Below are 15,016 nucleotides of genomic sequence, written 5' to 3' on the forward strand. Positions count from 1 at the left end.
ATCTAAGTAATTTATAATGGAAACATGTTCTAGTTATATAGTCACCCACTGTCAAAAAAGACCTGGAAAATACAACTATCGCATTTATAAAAATGCAAAACAAAATATTCCTTATTGAACATTTCTTAGATTGTTAGCCATCTTGATATGTCACAGGATAAGAATGTACTTCTCAAATTTCCTAATTTCTTATAATGAATCAATACAAACCTATTAGATATGAGCCTTTCTAAACATTTTTATGCCGTTTTTGTTTTCAAATTTTACTCCAGTATCTTTTAACATCAATAGTGACTCCTGTTTTAAAAACTCTTTCACTTGATCCTCCTACCTCTTAAGTTCTTTGCTCAATTGACAAACATTTGAATACCAGTTATATACCAGGTCCATTTCTAGGTGATGGCAACACAATTTTGACAAACTATCCGTCTCTGTCCTTGTGGAGCTTATATCTTAGTGAATGGGTAGAAACATAAATATATTGAGTAGCTGTGAGTGAAATTAAGAAAAGCAAGCAGGATAATGAGTCAGAGAATGACAGTTTGGTTGGGGCTATGAAAGGGAGTGACTGCTATTTTACATAAAGTTGTCTGTAAAGTCCTTCTGGACCAGGTGACATATGAACAGTCTAAAAGGGTAGAAAAGGAAGCCACACAGATAACATGGAAGACTAGCATTCGAGACAGCAGGAACAAAAATCGCAAGCGCTCTGAGGCAGGAACATACTCACTGATCCAAGGAAGCTTATGTACCAGAAAAATGTGAGTGATAAGAACAGTGATAGGAAATAAGGTCATATTGGCCGCCTCTCTACACATTTCCTCCTCATCCAGTTAGTAAATATACCCTTCCCATTGTCTCTTCCATTGTCTCTCAGTTCCGATCTTAATTCAAGCCTTAACCATCCTTGTTTTGTTTATCTGAGTTGCCTAGCACAACACTTTTTACAATATAGGTGCTCAATAAATATGAGATTATAATATTTTTTAATAATATTAACTTTTATTTTATTTTATTTTATTTAAGAGAGTGAGAGAGAGAGAGAATTTTTTAAGAGAATGAGAGAGGAGAGAGAGAGAGAGAATTTTTAATATTTATTTTTTAGTTCTCGGTGGACACAACATCTTTGTTGGTATGTGGTGCTGAGGATCGAACCCAGGCCGCACGCATGCCAGGCGAGCGCGCTACCCCTTGAGCCACATCCCCAGCCCCAGAGATTATAATATTTTGAATTATTTTTTCCAGAATGTTATTTTACTGGACCATAATGAGCATCTAATGGAATCTGTCCCTTAGCATGACAACCTTTTTGTGTTTGGAAATATTGTGATGAGAAATGAAGTTATGGTCACACACAAACTTGACAGATTAGATCACTCTTTTATTATCGCTTAGTTAGCATAAGGTTCACTGAAGATATGCTTTACTTTTACACGGGATTGTAAATAGAAAAATACATTGACACACAAAAATATGGTACTTTGATATCAAATTTAAACAAATGATTTTCAAAGAGAATACTGGTTATTTAATTAATAAAGGTGGTTCTTGAGTGTGCACTGTTATGCATACATTTGACTGTGTGCTGTGTTTAAGGCCAATAGAATTTGTAGCTACTTATACATCTGATTCTTGAAAACTGAAACCTTGTCTTACTTTTAATTATACAAATAGACCACATAAAATGTGCCCTGATATATAACTGCTTAATTAAGGCACACTCCACTGAAGTCTTATGGCACCTTTAGAAGGCACTGCTGTATGATTATGGCCCTGCCCTTGAAACATCTGGATATCTTCCTTATTAGAATACTGTTCAAATGCGGAGGCTTGAATGACTTATTTGGTATTTAAAAGAAGCCTTCATTTCAAGAATAGAAATATGTAAAATCTTAGTATCATGGTTAGGTTTGTTACAGGAGTGGTAAAAAGACAGGAGCCAAAAACAAAAAACATGGTAAGTGCTCAATAAAAGGCCAGATGAAACTTATTGGAAAGTAATTTTTTCTTCCTACTTGTATTTTTCTAGTTACAGTTCTGCCAAATATTTGCTGCCACAAAATACATTTATTTTTATTTAAATTATAATAAGTGATATTTCTTCTAAACAACAACTAAGCTCTCTAGAAATTTTAATCTACAATATTTAAACCGCTTTAATAAATAAGAATTTTCCTCAAAATGAAATACCTTTGAACTTTATAAGCTATTTCCATGAAGTATATTTTAAAACCACCTTTAATTTGGTATGAAGACACTTTGGCAATACAGCAGAATACATGATCTTGGCAAGACCGAGCTTTACTTGCTCATACTAATTAAGCCACCTCTGCCTCGAACCCCAACCCTTTTCCAACCAACAAAAAATCATGATGAGTCTACAGTCACGATCAGTTTATCATCAATCCAGTTTATCCAGGATCTATAGATTCTGCCATGATTTGCCCTCTATTCATATTAAAGGGAATGCTTACCTCGAATTAATGCTCAAAGACACTAATCTGATGTGTATTTATATTCTTATTTAACATTCAAGTGGTTAAAATGGCGATTTTAGAAGGTCACCTATGGTAGGAGTTTGTAAATTTGGATTCAAAACTGTGATTATTTCATAACTATACCTAAGATCTTAATGTGAGACTCTAGGTCTATTTGCATTAAGGCAGGTGGTATTTTCCTTGTAATACACTCTTCTGTGGTTACCAATTCTTGAATTCTTGAATGATTTACTCTCATGGGCTAAGGCTGTAAAAGGCACTTTTGGCTCTGTGAAATATTTTTCCTAACTCTTAGGCTGAATCTTAAATGTTTACAAAGCTGCAACAAATTAAAGACTGGATGCTTAGTTAGTAGGTCTAAGGGAGATGGAGAGAAGCAGTTTGTACACAAGCCTATTAATCTCACTGTGCCTTGTGTCAGCCATAGGGAAGGTCACATACACGGGCCATCTGAAATATGGTGCCACACACTTGAGTTTTCAACAACCACATGTCCCCTTCTTTTCTTCATTTAATGGATCTGTAGTGGTGTGGCCATTGGATCGCACCACTCCTTCAGGAATCCAGGACTTGTCCACACACCGTTCCATTCGCTTCATTATCAGGTCCAGGAGCATCTCAATCGCCTGACTTATGTTTGTCCCATTGGCAGCACTAGTTTCAAAGTAGGGTATGCTGGAAGACAGAGACAACCCAGATAACAGAAGGGGAGAGTCAGTGACCTTTGGCCTTGGTAATTCAAACTAGAGAAAAAAAGTTGAGTACAAATATACAAGATGACAAACATTTAACCACCCCAGTGTAAAGTGAAAAATAAAATAAAATAATCCACACTGTATTCCTAATAGAAATGTAAAACTAGAGGTTTTAGGGGCTGGGGCTGGGTCTCAGTGGTAATGCACTTTCCTGGCATGTGTGAAGCATGGGTTTGATTCTCAGCACCACATATAAATAAAAAATAATAATAAGGGTTTATCAACAACTAAAAAAATTTTTTTTAAAAACTAGAGGTTTTAGACACTTCCAAAGATTATTTATTTTTAAGAAAATATATTTATGGAATATACATTTTACAAACATTATAGAATGGGAACTTTTTTGACTTTTAAAAATTTAAAAATTAATTCTTAATATAAGAAATGAAATTCCTCTATGTGAAAGTAGAACTGGAAAACCTTTAGAAGAAAATGTAAGAGAATATCTTTATTACATAAGGAAATATTTATAGCTCAAACACAGAGGAAAAGCTTGATAATCTTGTTTGTGTTGTGTGTTTGCTTTGTTGAGATCAGGTCTTGCTATGTTGCTGAAGTTGGTCTCAAACTCCTGGGTTCTAGGAATCTTTTTCTACCTCAGCCTCCAGTAGCGGGGACTATAGACATGCACCCAGCTCAATAATCTTGATGATAATAATAAAATTAAACTTTGGTGCCATGGCATATATCATAAACAAAGTTAGAAGGTGAGTTACTGACCAAAATAAATGGTTGTGTTAATATAACTAACAAGTGAGCTAGTATCCAAAAAATATAAATAATTCAAGTTAATTAAAATGATAAATAGGTGATGCAAAAATAGACAAAGAATCTGAACAGGAAATTCTCAGAAAGAAATAACATTAGTGAAATAATGTTCAACCTCACAAAAAAACAAGGGAAATGCAAATTAAAGTAATGGCATATTAATTAATTCACATCCATCACATTGGCAAAAATAGAGTCTCCCACTACTAAGAGCTCCCAAGGCCACAGGAATGGACAATTAAAACTACTTTGGAAACAATGTGTGTATGTACTATGGACCAGCAACACCACTTCTAGATACACATTCTAAGGTTAAGTGTAGACTTAGTGGTGCACAGTAAATGAGTTACCACGGAGATATCATGGAACTCTCACACCTTGGGGCAACTGAGAATGGCCTCGGGCAGCCAGAGTCCCTGAGCCAGTATTCTCCTGCCTTGATCAAGCCTTGTTATTCATCTCGGGGAACTGTACAAATTGTATAATTTCCTGTGTGTGCTATGTTGTGAAAAAATATTGAGCAGCACTGTCCCAGAGGAGCACTATCCAAAAGAACTTTCCACAAAGACAGAAATTGTCCACACCTATGCTGTCCAATAATAATCTGTAACTATTGAGCACTTAAAATGTGACTAATGCAAGCAATGACCAATTTTTAAATTTCCACTAATTTTATTTCACATAATCACATGTGTCTATTGGCTACAATATTGGACAGTACAGAACTGAAGAAACTCACATATGTTCACATGGCATCATTGAACAAAATATTTACTGAAGTACCATCTGTAATAGTGGAAATTTTAACATTAATGCCCATCAGTAAGTGCATGGGTAAATAAACTGTGCTATCATCATACAGTGGAATATTGTGTAATGCCTACAGTATATCAACATGGCAAAAATTCCCCAAATTAAATGTCAAGCAAAAAAAAAGAAAGTTGCTTGATACGAAATCATTTGTGTAAAGAGCACAAAATAATTACACATTGTTCTGAAAACACACCTATGTATTAAATGTGTAACATCTAGAATTGGAAAGAAAGAATGCTTTTAGATGAAAGTTAACAAACTTCTGGATCAAATGTGTATAAGTCACAGTGGGAATTTGTTATCTTGTATGAGGCCAAAGTAGAGAGGTTGCAGAGATGAGTCATTCAGCTAAAGAATGGTAGTGACTGTGGCAGCTGGGGGCAGAGTAGTGATCACATGGCAGCTGCTAGAAACAACTGGATTCTCATTTCAGGTCATCCTCAGAAAAGCTAAGTCTGCCATAAGTAAGGATCAGGAAATCTGATCCTTATTGCAGAACCATCCCTGACTACAGAACCTGGGGTTGTATCTCCCACTTCATCCTTCCAGATCATCCCAGAAGATCTGTAAGAGTCCATCTGGAAAATCATTAGGAGTTCTTGGAAGGGAAAGAAGGAAGATTGTCATTTGGAATAAAAACAGGGTTGAATGCATTCTAGAAAGAGGGATTTTCAAACTCATGGACAACAACCTGCAGAAGACAACTTCAAAAAACCAACTCAAAGCAATATGCAGAGACGTATGGTGAAAGGTGCCTCCTCAAGAAAAAAGACAGCTCGTTCACAAAGAATCTTGAGCCAACTCTCCAAGGAAGATGGGGGTAGGGGCACTCTGTATAAAACCCCCCTTCAGAATCCATGAGGAAGACAAGAAAGAAGGACAGAAGACTCCTGGAAATGGAGATGGTGGCAGTACCAGCAAAGCTCTCCAGCATCCTACCCCCAGCAAAAAAAGGGGGGGGGGCAAGGAAATCCCACTGTGGAAAGTGAACAGACATTTAACAATAGAATGGAAGTTAAAGTGAAGATTCCTGAAGAATTACAACCTTGGCTTGTTGAGGAATGGGACTTAGTAACCAGGCAGAAGCAGCAGTTTCAACTCCCTGCTAAGACATAGGTGCCATTCTAAAATTTGTAAGAAATCACAGGAAAATGTCAACTATAAGGAGTAAGCAGTATATAAAGCTGTGGCAGGAATAAGAGTATTTCAATGTGATATTGGGCACTTAGCTGCTCTACAAATGAGAGAGGCCCCAGTATGCCAAAATCCTTTTGGCCCACCCTAATGTGCCAGTGTCCCGGGTTTATGGAGCCCCACACCTATTGAGATTATTTGTAAGAATTTGATCAAGTTGGCCTATGCTCTCTTTGATGAGAAGAACCTTGCATTACTATCTGTATGAGCTATCTGTATGATTTCCTAAAATATCTGGCAAAGAATTCTGCATCTCTGTTAACTGCCAGTAATTACAAAATAGCTTCTGCTCGGTAATACCACAAAGCCCTGTGAGAGGTTCTACTGATCACTCACTGTTACATCTGGTATCTGTAAACACCAAGAAAATTCTGTTCTTGGCTTTTTTTTTTTCCTATAGCTGATGTTCTTTAAAACTGTTAAGATAGGGATAGGGATGCTCATCCATGGTAGAGCACTTGCCTAGACTCTGGGCTGAATCCCCAGTATCAGAAAAAAAAAAAATGAAGTAAGATTGTTAATGTATAGCAGGGCTTATGTTTCAGTTTGTTTTCTGTTCTGTTTTAAACAGAAAATAAAAGGAGTAAAAACTCCCTCCTCATTTCAAAGTTGCTACCAGTTTATGCAGTAATTAGACAAAGAAGAAACATCTAATAGAACATTTTATTGCCTAGTTGACAAACACCATGTGAACGCTGGTGGTTCTATCCCTTGACACTACACAATTTTCTAATGTGTGTTAAATGCTATGTGTCAAAATGCCTTGATTCCTAGTGCCAAAGCTTCAACTTAATGTATATACCCCAAAACCCAAATGTTTCTGCTCTTTTTTTTTTTCAATGGAGCTTAAAGTAAAATAGCCCATCCTCTGAAATCCATGCATGTCATTGTGTAGGCATTCTATCTTTCCTCAAATTGTTGAAGGATGGTGGTTTGATTCTTGGTTTTTGTATTTGAGTCTAATGTACATTCTGACATGATAGAGGCAATGTGTTATTGGGTAGTCACAGTTTTCTGGAAAAGTTGATATTTTAGGAATTGTACCTCAGATCTTAAATAAAATTTGTTTCTAAATTTCAAAACAACAACAACAAAGGAATGAAAGCAACATAACTGGCTTACATCAATTAGTCAGGCTGGGCTTGGGGCTCACACCAGCATCTCCTGAATAGTAAGTCCTCTCAAAGCAAAACAGATAAAGAAAGAAAATGGGAATTCTGTGAAGAAGGGAAGGGGTAGGGCACGGATGTTGTCTTCCAACAATGTTGTGTAGGAAGGAGACAGGGTGATTTTGTCAGAGGAGGTAGAAAGGAGAATGGATTCAGGGAGGAGAACAGAATCTGTGTGTTCTGCAAGACAGGGTTGCTAAACTGATTCCAGCATGCCAGTATCCTACTCCCCTTTCATTTTTATCTAGAAGAAAAAGTTCTTAAACTAGACCTGTGCAAGAAAGGCCCAGAGACTCTATGAGGTCTAAAAAATGTCATTTAGTTAATAAATGACACAAATGGAAAATGGGGTTCTTCCTATCTCCCCACAAAGGTCTTCAATGTTCTCTCAGGGTTTATTAATAGATACTGATTTCCAAAACTACTAACTAAAAGGGGGAAATATTATAGTTGAGTTCAACTTTTACAACATGCTATTAAATATTTTCTGAATGAGAACTATTATCATGTTTTGGGGACCCCCTCCTTTTTGCTTTGGGGATTCCTCTTATTTTCTTTACAACATTCTAGTTTGCCTGGATTGAAACAAGTTGGTATATATTATTTATTTTAAAATGAAGGGGGAAATTGGGTAGCTCAGTAATAATTATTAAAAACATGCATGTGTTTTATGTGCATGAACTCACTACATATGGCCACAGTTTTATTCAGGTACACAATATTCCTGTTTCACAAATGATTAAACTGAGGATTTGGATCCAGAGTTGTCTAATACCAGTGTAACCGGCCTAACCATAGGTTTTACTGGTTTCAAAATTTATTTTTTGTGTGAAGATTTCCAAAATAGATAAATCTCTTTCACTTGCTGGGAAAAAAAAAAAAAGTCGAAATTGGAGAGAATCAAAGGGTTCTGGCAATGTTTGTCAAAGGTGTTGCTACCTGTCAGTTCCAGGCTGTACTCCTAGACCATACACTTAAGACATTTTGAATTCTGTAGCATCTGCATTCCTCAAGACCATCTAATCTCATATACCCATTTGTGCTATGATTCAAGCACTTGTGGTATATATGTAACTTTTTAAATAACTTACAAGGCATTTTTTCAAAACAGTAAGACTACTTTTCATATCATCTTGAGAAATCAATCTTCCTGAGGATCAATTAATCAACTAAAAGATTCTTCTTGCTTCTTAATAAATACATAAAATTGATGATAAAACTTTACAACCTCAAACCGTTGATTTCCTTTACACCATTTGGCAAAGCATCTAGCCAAATGTTCTCAACTATAAAAAATACAAAAGAAAGATGTAGCACCTCAGGGGAAGGATGGTCTGCAGCTAGATTCAGTAAAACATTCCTTAAATTTAGCAGAACTCTAAAATCCTCCATGATCACTCTTCTTGGACTATCTGTTTTCCTGTATTCTCATAGCATGTTAACTCTACCTCAGTGACTCACATTACCAGTTTCCCTCATTCTTTTACTGTTTCTTGCAAGTAACAGCTTCTACAGGAGATCTTCTAAAGTTTTAGTTTTTTTTTTTTTAATTATTTGTAACTTTTTAATGTTTTTTTCAGAACTGTTACAAAACAGAAATGAAAGACATAATCCGGCAGGAATATTACTAAGACACATGTTAAGGGGATATGTGTGGGAATAGAAGGTGATTTCTCCATTCTGATTCCTCATGACACTATCTTGTCAATACACTTTCTCCAGAAGCCGAAAGGCCTGGCAACAGAACTGTGCACTTCTCTCCTGTGTGAGCACGGCTGTGAAATGCTGGCTGACCAACCATCGCCTCATCTGGGCACTTATCTAACCCTCTGCAAGGTCTGCAAGACACAGTGCTCCACGGAATCCAGCATGTCCACATCCTATTGCCCTTTCATTTGCTGACTCCAAAATATCTCAATCAGAGTTGAGTTTGTTGGACAAAAAGACAGTCTTGGGAGGTTTCAAACTTCCTGTCTGATTATGTCTTTGGTTACCATCAATCTTTTTTCTTCTATCTTCATTGGTCTCCTTGTTACAAAATTAAGATAGTGCATCTCTGTCCCTCCCCACTGCCCCAGTTATCACATGTAATATCTGATTAAATGTGATTTATGATGGAATTCAATAAATATTTCTTTACTGAGTGCCTATGATGTTATTGAGCTAAATCTAGGTGACGGTTTGTGATTTTAATATTGCTACAGAATAGAATTTTGGGTTGAGCATTTTCAAAATGTAAATACTTCGATTTTCTTCATCCCTCTCATTTATACCCACGAAGAATCAGTTAATGTCTATGAAACATTGCTTATACTTAAGGAGAGAGCTTGACCATTCTATCAGAAATATATTATTACAGGGAAAAGCTATTAAAACTCACCTCCCCAAGAATAAATTGGAAATAACTAAAAAAAAAAAAAAGTAGAAAAAAGATTTTTTTTTAAAAAAGTAGTTGAGAATAAACTGTCTTTAAATACTAAATCATAATTATGTGCTACTCTTTTTTTTTTTTTTTGACATACTAGGTAATGAACCGAGGGCCTGGTACACGCTAGGCAAGTACTCTACCACATCCTCTACCACATCCCAGGTCCTTTTAACTTTATTTTGAGACAGGGTCTTGCTAATTTGCTGAGGCTGACCTCAAACTTGTAATCCTCCTGCCTCAACGTCTCAAGTCACTGAGATTACATGTGTGCACCTAATTTTTTAAATTCCCTCAAGGTCAATTATAAATTTCTTTCCAACTCTGGAGTTCTCTATTTCAGTTGATTTCCCAACTGAATCTCCTTTGAGCTATATTTCCTTCCCACAGTTTCTTTACTCTCACTTCCTGAAAATTACTTCACAGTCACTCTTGAGCACATATAAGAAAACATAGTTGCAAATACTTTGAAAACTCTAAAACTTATGCATGAAAGTTATGGACAGTATGATGCAATAGGTAAAAGTTATAATCTCTGGAATTGACTGGATTCAAATCCTAGTATTAAATTTTACCAACTGAGTAACTCTGGTAAGCTACTTAACCTCTATGCTTTAATAGCTTCATCTGTAATACCAAATATCAGTATTTTCTTGTAAAGGTTAAATGAGCTGGGGCTGGGGTTGTGGCTCAGTGGTAGAGCACTTGCCTAGCATGTGTGAAGCACTGGGTTCAACTCTCAGCACCACATATAAATAAATGAATAAAATAAAGGTCCATCAACATCTAAAAAATTTTTTTAAAAAAGATTAAATGAGCTAATGTTTTAAAGCACTTCCATCATAATCTGACACATAGTGAAACTTAATGTTTATTTCCAATATAGAAATGGATTAGTTAACAAAATGTATTTAAATTTTTGCTTAAAACTTGGAACACATCATCCCAAAGAAATAATGTCACTGAATCATGTTAAGTCACAGCTACCTGTCATAGCAACATTGTAAATATTAAGTTTCTTACTAGTTCACAAATGTTAGTTTAATGTGTGATGTAGCTGATTTATAAAATCTACAGTACTGGGCTGTACTAATTCTTGTAGGCAGAAGCATACTTTCCCACGTCAAGAATGGCTCTCTCATACAGGTTCTGAAAAGTGTTTCATGCTACAAAGCATTTGCCTCCCTCACATCCTTATCAAACTTCTTGTTCCTCCAAGTGGTCTTCACTAAAATGCTGATAAAAATGGATTTTTTACTGATTAATACCAACATAAAAATGGCTGATGCTTCTTTAGCTATGAGCTATTGACCAATGTTTATTAACTGAAGCAATATTTAATTGATAGAATTTCAAGGTAAAGTAGTTAAGCTATAAATTTTAAGTTACTCATTAAAAGATACACAATATTTACAAGACATAGGTTAGATTTGTAACCCAAAATTCAAGTAACAAACTCGTGTTTGTTTTCAAATAAAAGTATATTTTCCTGCCATTTATGAAACCCCAAGTCATGGGACCATGAGTCAGGTTAACAACTTCAAAGTCTTCCAACTCAACAGAGTTTTTTGGGTTTTTACTTGTTTGTTTGTTTTTACATAATTAGGGCAATATGGTTTTTGTAAGTCCTCAGGAATAAATGAATACTAGAGTTCACTCCATTCCACTCTCAGTTCCTTGACTGCTAGAGGAAAAGTGAACTAGATAAGATCCACAGAGAAAACCCTGAATTAAGACTCTCCTTCCATTTTGAAAAAAAAATGTAGAAAAATTTAGAAAAATAAAAATTTGAAAATATAGATCATGATAGAGAGCCTCCTTTTATTTTTTAAAAGGATTATGTTTAATTCATGTGCATTTAAGAGAAAGAAATTGTTATGAATTGTAGAATTTTTTATTTTTTAAATTGTTATGAATTTTTTACCCATGGTAAATTTTCTTTTTACAACATCTATTAAATGACTTCAAAAATAAAATAAGTGACATATTGAGCTTCAGGCAAACACAGGTGATAAAACCTTCAAAATGTTTCAACTTCAGTCTCCATTATTTCTCTTTTTGCTATTAAAGATAATGAAAGTCATAACCAAACTTTTCCTAACATTGTTTTTCTACACTTCTTGATGTTTTTATTTAGATTGCTATATCCAGAATAGCACAGCTACTAACACTTAGACCTCCATTTAAAGTGAATTAGTCCAGAGTCCTCTTGAGGATTTTGCCATTGCTGAATTCCTTATTTTTGTTCAAATCTAATAAACTTGACTTCGACAAAAATTTTAAAAAATTAAAAAGACTCTTCTACCATAAGAAAATGATGCCTGAGACAGAAATATGTCTTGAACTCACTTTTAAAAGTCGGACTGCATATAGGAGATGAAGTGAATGGAGTTAGAAATATTTTTATGTTCACAGCTTCTGATGTTCACATTCAGAAGGGGTTTGAGCTATTTTACCTAAGCACTTTAATTAAATATTTGGGGCTGGGGAAGAAAGAATAAACAAAAAGAAAGGAATAAGAACAGCAATAAAGTTTCTGGGTTCTAAAGCCAACTCCTTGTATTCTGGCCTCCAGCTCTGGGACCTGCTGCTCCTTATCAGTAAAGGGGAAGAAGCTCTGCTCATGAGGTCTTGGTGAGGAGTAAATAAGATAACACACACTCAGTGCTTAGCACAAGTGTAGCGCCCAGCCAGGGTTCAATAAATTTTCATACAATGGGATTTTTCTTCTCTCAAAAATATGATACTTTTCTAAAAACTTATTAGGCAAAATTTAGTAATCTTAGCAAAAGTTCAAGAGGATCACCTGCCCCCTTTATAATTATAGAAAAATTGTTATTGCTCCCTCTCTCCACATGGTGGTGCTAATGTAGCACTGTCATGGAGCAGTATTGCCAAAGGTATGAAAAAAATCTACCTAAATATCAGTTTATAAATGGTCATTTGAAATACATGCAGACAACTAATTTTAATGTGCTTTTAAAAGTAGATTAATCACAAATTTTAAAATAAAAAAATTAAATGAAATGTTTACAGCTTCATATCAATGAGAGGGATGGTATTATTTGTAGTTTTACACCAAGACATTCATATCTCACTCAGGCCATGGGTCAGAATTCACATCCAGCTGGTTTCTTTTCTATTATTTATTCCCTCAAAACTAGAAGATCCTAAATTACAGCTAGAAATTGCCAGGAATGACAGTAAGTATGTTGGATGGTTGTTAAATTGTTCTCTGTATTTGATTCACATGTGGATCCAGAAATTGTGGAGAAATTTTTCACATAAAGGAGAATTGAGTCTTGGTATTTCATAGTCTTCTGGATACTAACTGAATAACATTTACAGAAAAAGGAATGGTGTGCTGCCTGAACCTGAGAGACTGTGGCAAATGAAGTCTAGATCCTTACCTGAGTTGTATTGGGCTCCGGAAATCAGCTTGTATGTTTGATTATGGTTTATTTGTGTGCCATTAAAACATGCCCAATGATACATCAATAATTTATTTCTCTTATCAAGGAAGGATGTCACCAAGTTTGCAAAGAACCAAACTGGGAACGACCAAGTGATTCATATCACGTTTCATCTAGCTCAGACTAGGTAAGACAGCTTCTGCTAAGCTCTGCCACTTAAAATCTAAGAAATGGGCTGGGATTGTGGCTTAGTGATAGAATGCTTGCCTAGCATGTGCGAGGCGCTGGGTTCGTATCTCAGCACCGCATATAAATAAACAAATAAAGATCCATCAACAACTAATAAAATTTTTTAAAATCTGAGAAATGATTTATACTGATTTTTTAATGTTACAAATAAATGCTTTTAACTCCTCTTTTGTTCCAGAAACTTTTGAGCACCTTCCTCATCAACTGCCATCAGCCTTCAGTCAGGAAAAAGTCCTCTTAAATTTGCTACCCATTTCTTTGCACAGAACATGAAATATGTATATTCAGTTGTCGTGTTTTGATCACATCCACAATTTTCTCTACTTCCCTCAGACTCTGCATTTTAAAAAATGACTTATTGTCACCACAAACTATCCTCTTTGAATAAAGCAGTGAGGACAAGCATTTTGATCCAACCATTTTTACTCACATAATGAATTCCTTGCTTACTCACTTGTGGTTAGCCCTTCTTCAGTACAGATTGTCCCTTCCCATCTATAGCATAACTGATAAAATTACATAGGAAAAAAATCCTTCTCTCTTTAGCATGGATTTTCCAATGAAAAATCATTGGGCACATTTCCTCTACCCAAGCAGGGTGCAAGTAAATAACTATCTCATATTCTATGTATAAATGATTCTCTTCAAGGAAAATATCTGCTAGCATGCACACCTGAAAGGAACTTAGCTTCTGCACATGTTCCTAAAGTGCCATACTGAACCAGCAGCAACAGCATCTGAAAATCAGTGACAAATGTAAATTTATCTGCTCCATCCCAGACCTACTGAATCAGTGCCTCTGAGAGACTCGGTGTTCCAGTGATTCTGATACATATTTGAGACCTAACAGTATCATCTAAAAGAATATTGTTGCCAATATTTCATTCTGTTTTCTAGTCTAATGTATTCATCATTGACTTTGTAATTATTTTTAAAATGTTTTAACAACAGTGTAGACAGCAATCATTTTGTCTGACTGGTGCCCAAGTTTGAACAAGTCTGTTTTGCTATTTTCTCTGACTTCATTGACAATAGCATTCAATACAACACATTGAAAAGCACTGTTTTCCATTTGTTCTGGAAAATCTCAATTGGTTAACCAGAGAGATCATTTTGTCTTGTTTAAAGTGACCGAAGAGCTTCAAAATATAATTTAACCAAGTTTCATAGAAAAAATGAATGCAGAAAAAAATGCTTAAAGAATTAGGGGTAAATAGACTCCTAAACTACTAAAAAAAATTTTCTGATATTCATCATCATGTGCACATGTTTTGCTGCTGCATGAAGTCCTCATTTTCATATATACTTGTTCCAGCACTCACAGATTCATGCTCCATATTTACACTATAATGTTCATTACCAATTTGCAAAGTTTTTCTAAGACACAAGCTCTTATTTTATATATGTGGCACAAAACTACTTGTGAACCAATGATCTGTTTTTATGACTGTGGTAACAAAAAAAATTGTAAACTTATCAGAACATGTAAATGATATGAAAATATGCCATAAGCTGTACCCTTGTTTTCTAACTGTTAAATACAAGGATGTACTGACTGACACAGTCCTTTTAGTACATTGGCCACCAATGAAAATGTTATAATTATGAAGAATGAATCATGATTTCTGTGAAAATAATCATTAAATGTTTATGCCAAACTTGTAAAACATAGGAGCCAAATTGTTCCATCATATTTTCATCTAAAAGTGCCAGAGAGCCTACAGAACCACAC

The 15,016-nt window shown here is 35.2% G+C and overlaps 1 protein-coding gene and 1 pseudogene across 3 annotated transcripts in view; one reads left to right on the plus strand and one right to left on the minus strand.

Moving 5' to 3' along the window:
• Window positions 1-1,385: 1,385 nt before the first annotated feature.
• The window catches only part of Rab27a (RAB27A, member RAS oncogene family), a 76,802-nt gene continuing 63,171 nt past the window's right edge, over window positions 1,386-15,016 (minus strand). For all 3 annotated transcript variants that reach the window (XM_026413410.2, XM_026413413.2, XM_026413412.2), the window contains exon 6: window positions 1,386-3,173. In XM_026413410.2, coding sequence (XP_026269195.1) covers window positions 2,978-3,173 — 196 coding nt within the window. In that variant the 3' untranslated portion in view covers window positions 1,386-2,977. The remainder of the gene's footprint in view (window positions 3,174-15,016) is intronic.
• LOC113200116 (mortality factor 4-like protein 2) lies at window positions 5,483-6,343 on the plus strand (annotated as a pseudogene).

Source organism: Urocitellus parryii, chromosome 6, assembly GCF_045843805.1.
Source record: "Urocitellus parryii isolate mUroPar1 chromosome 6, mUroPar1.hap1, whole genome shotgun sequence".
NCBI classification, from domain to species: Eukaryota; Metazoa; Chordata; class Mammalia; order Rodentia; family Sciuridae; genus Urocitellus; species Urocitellus parryii.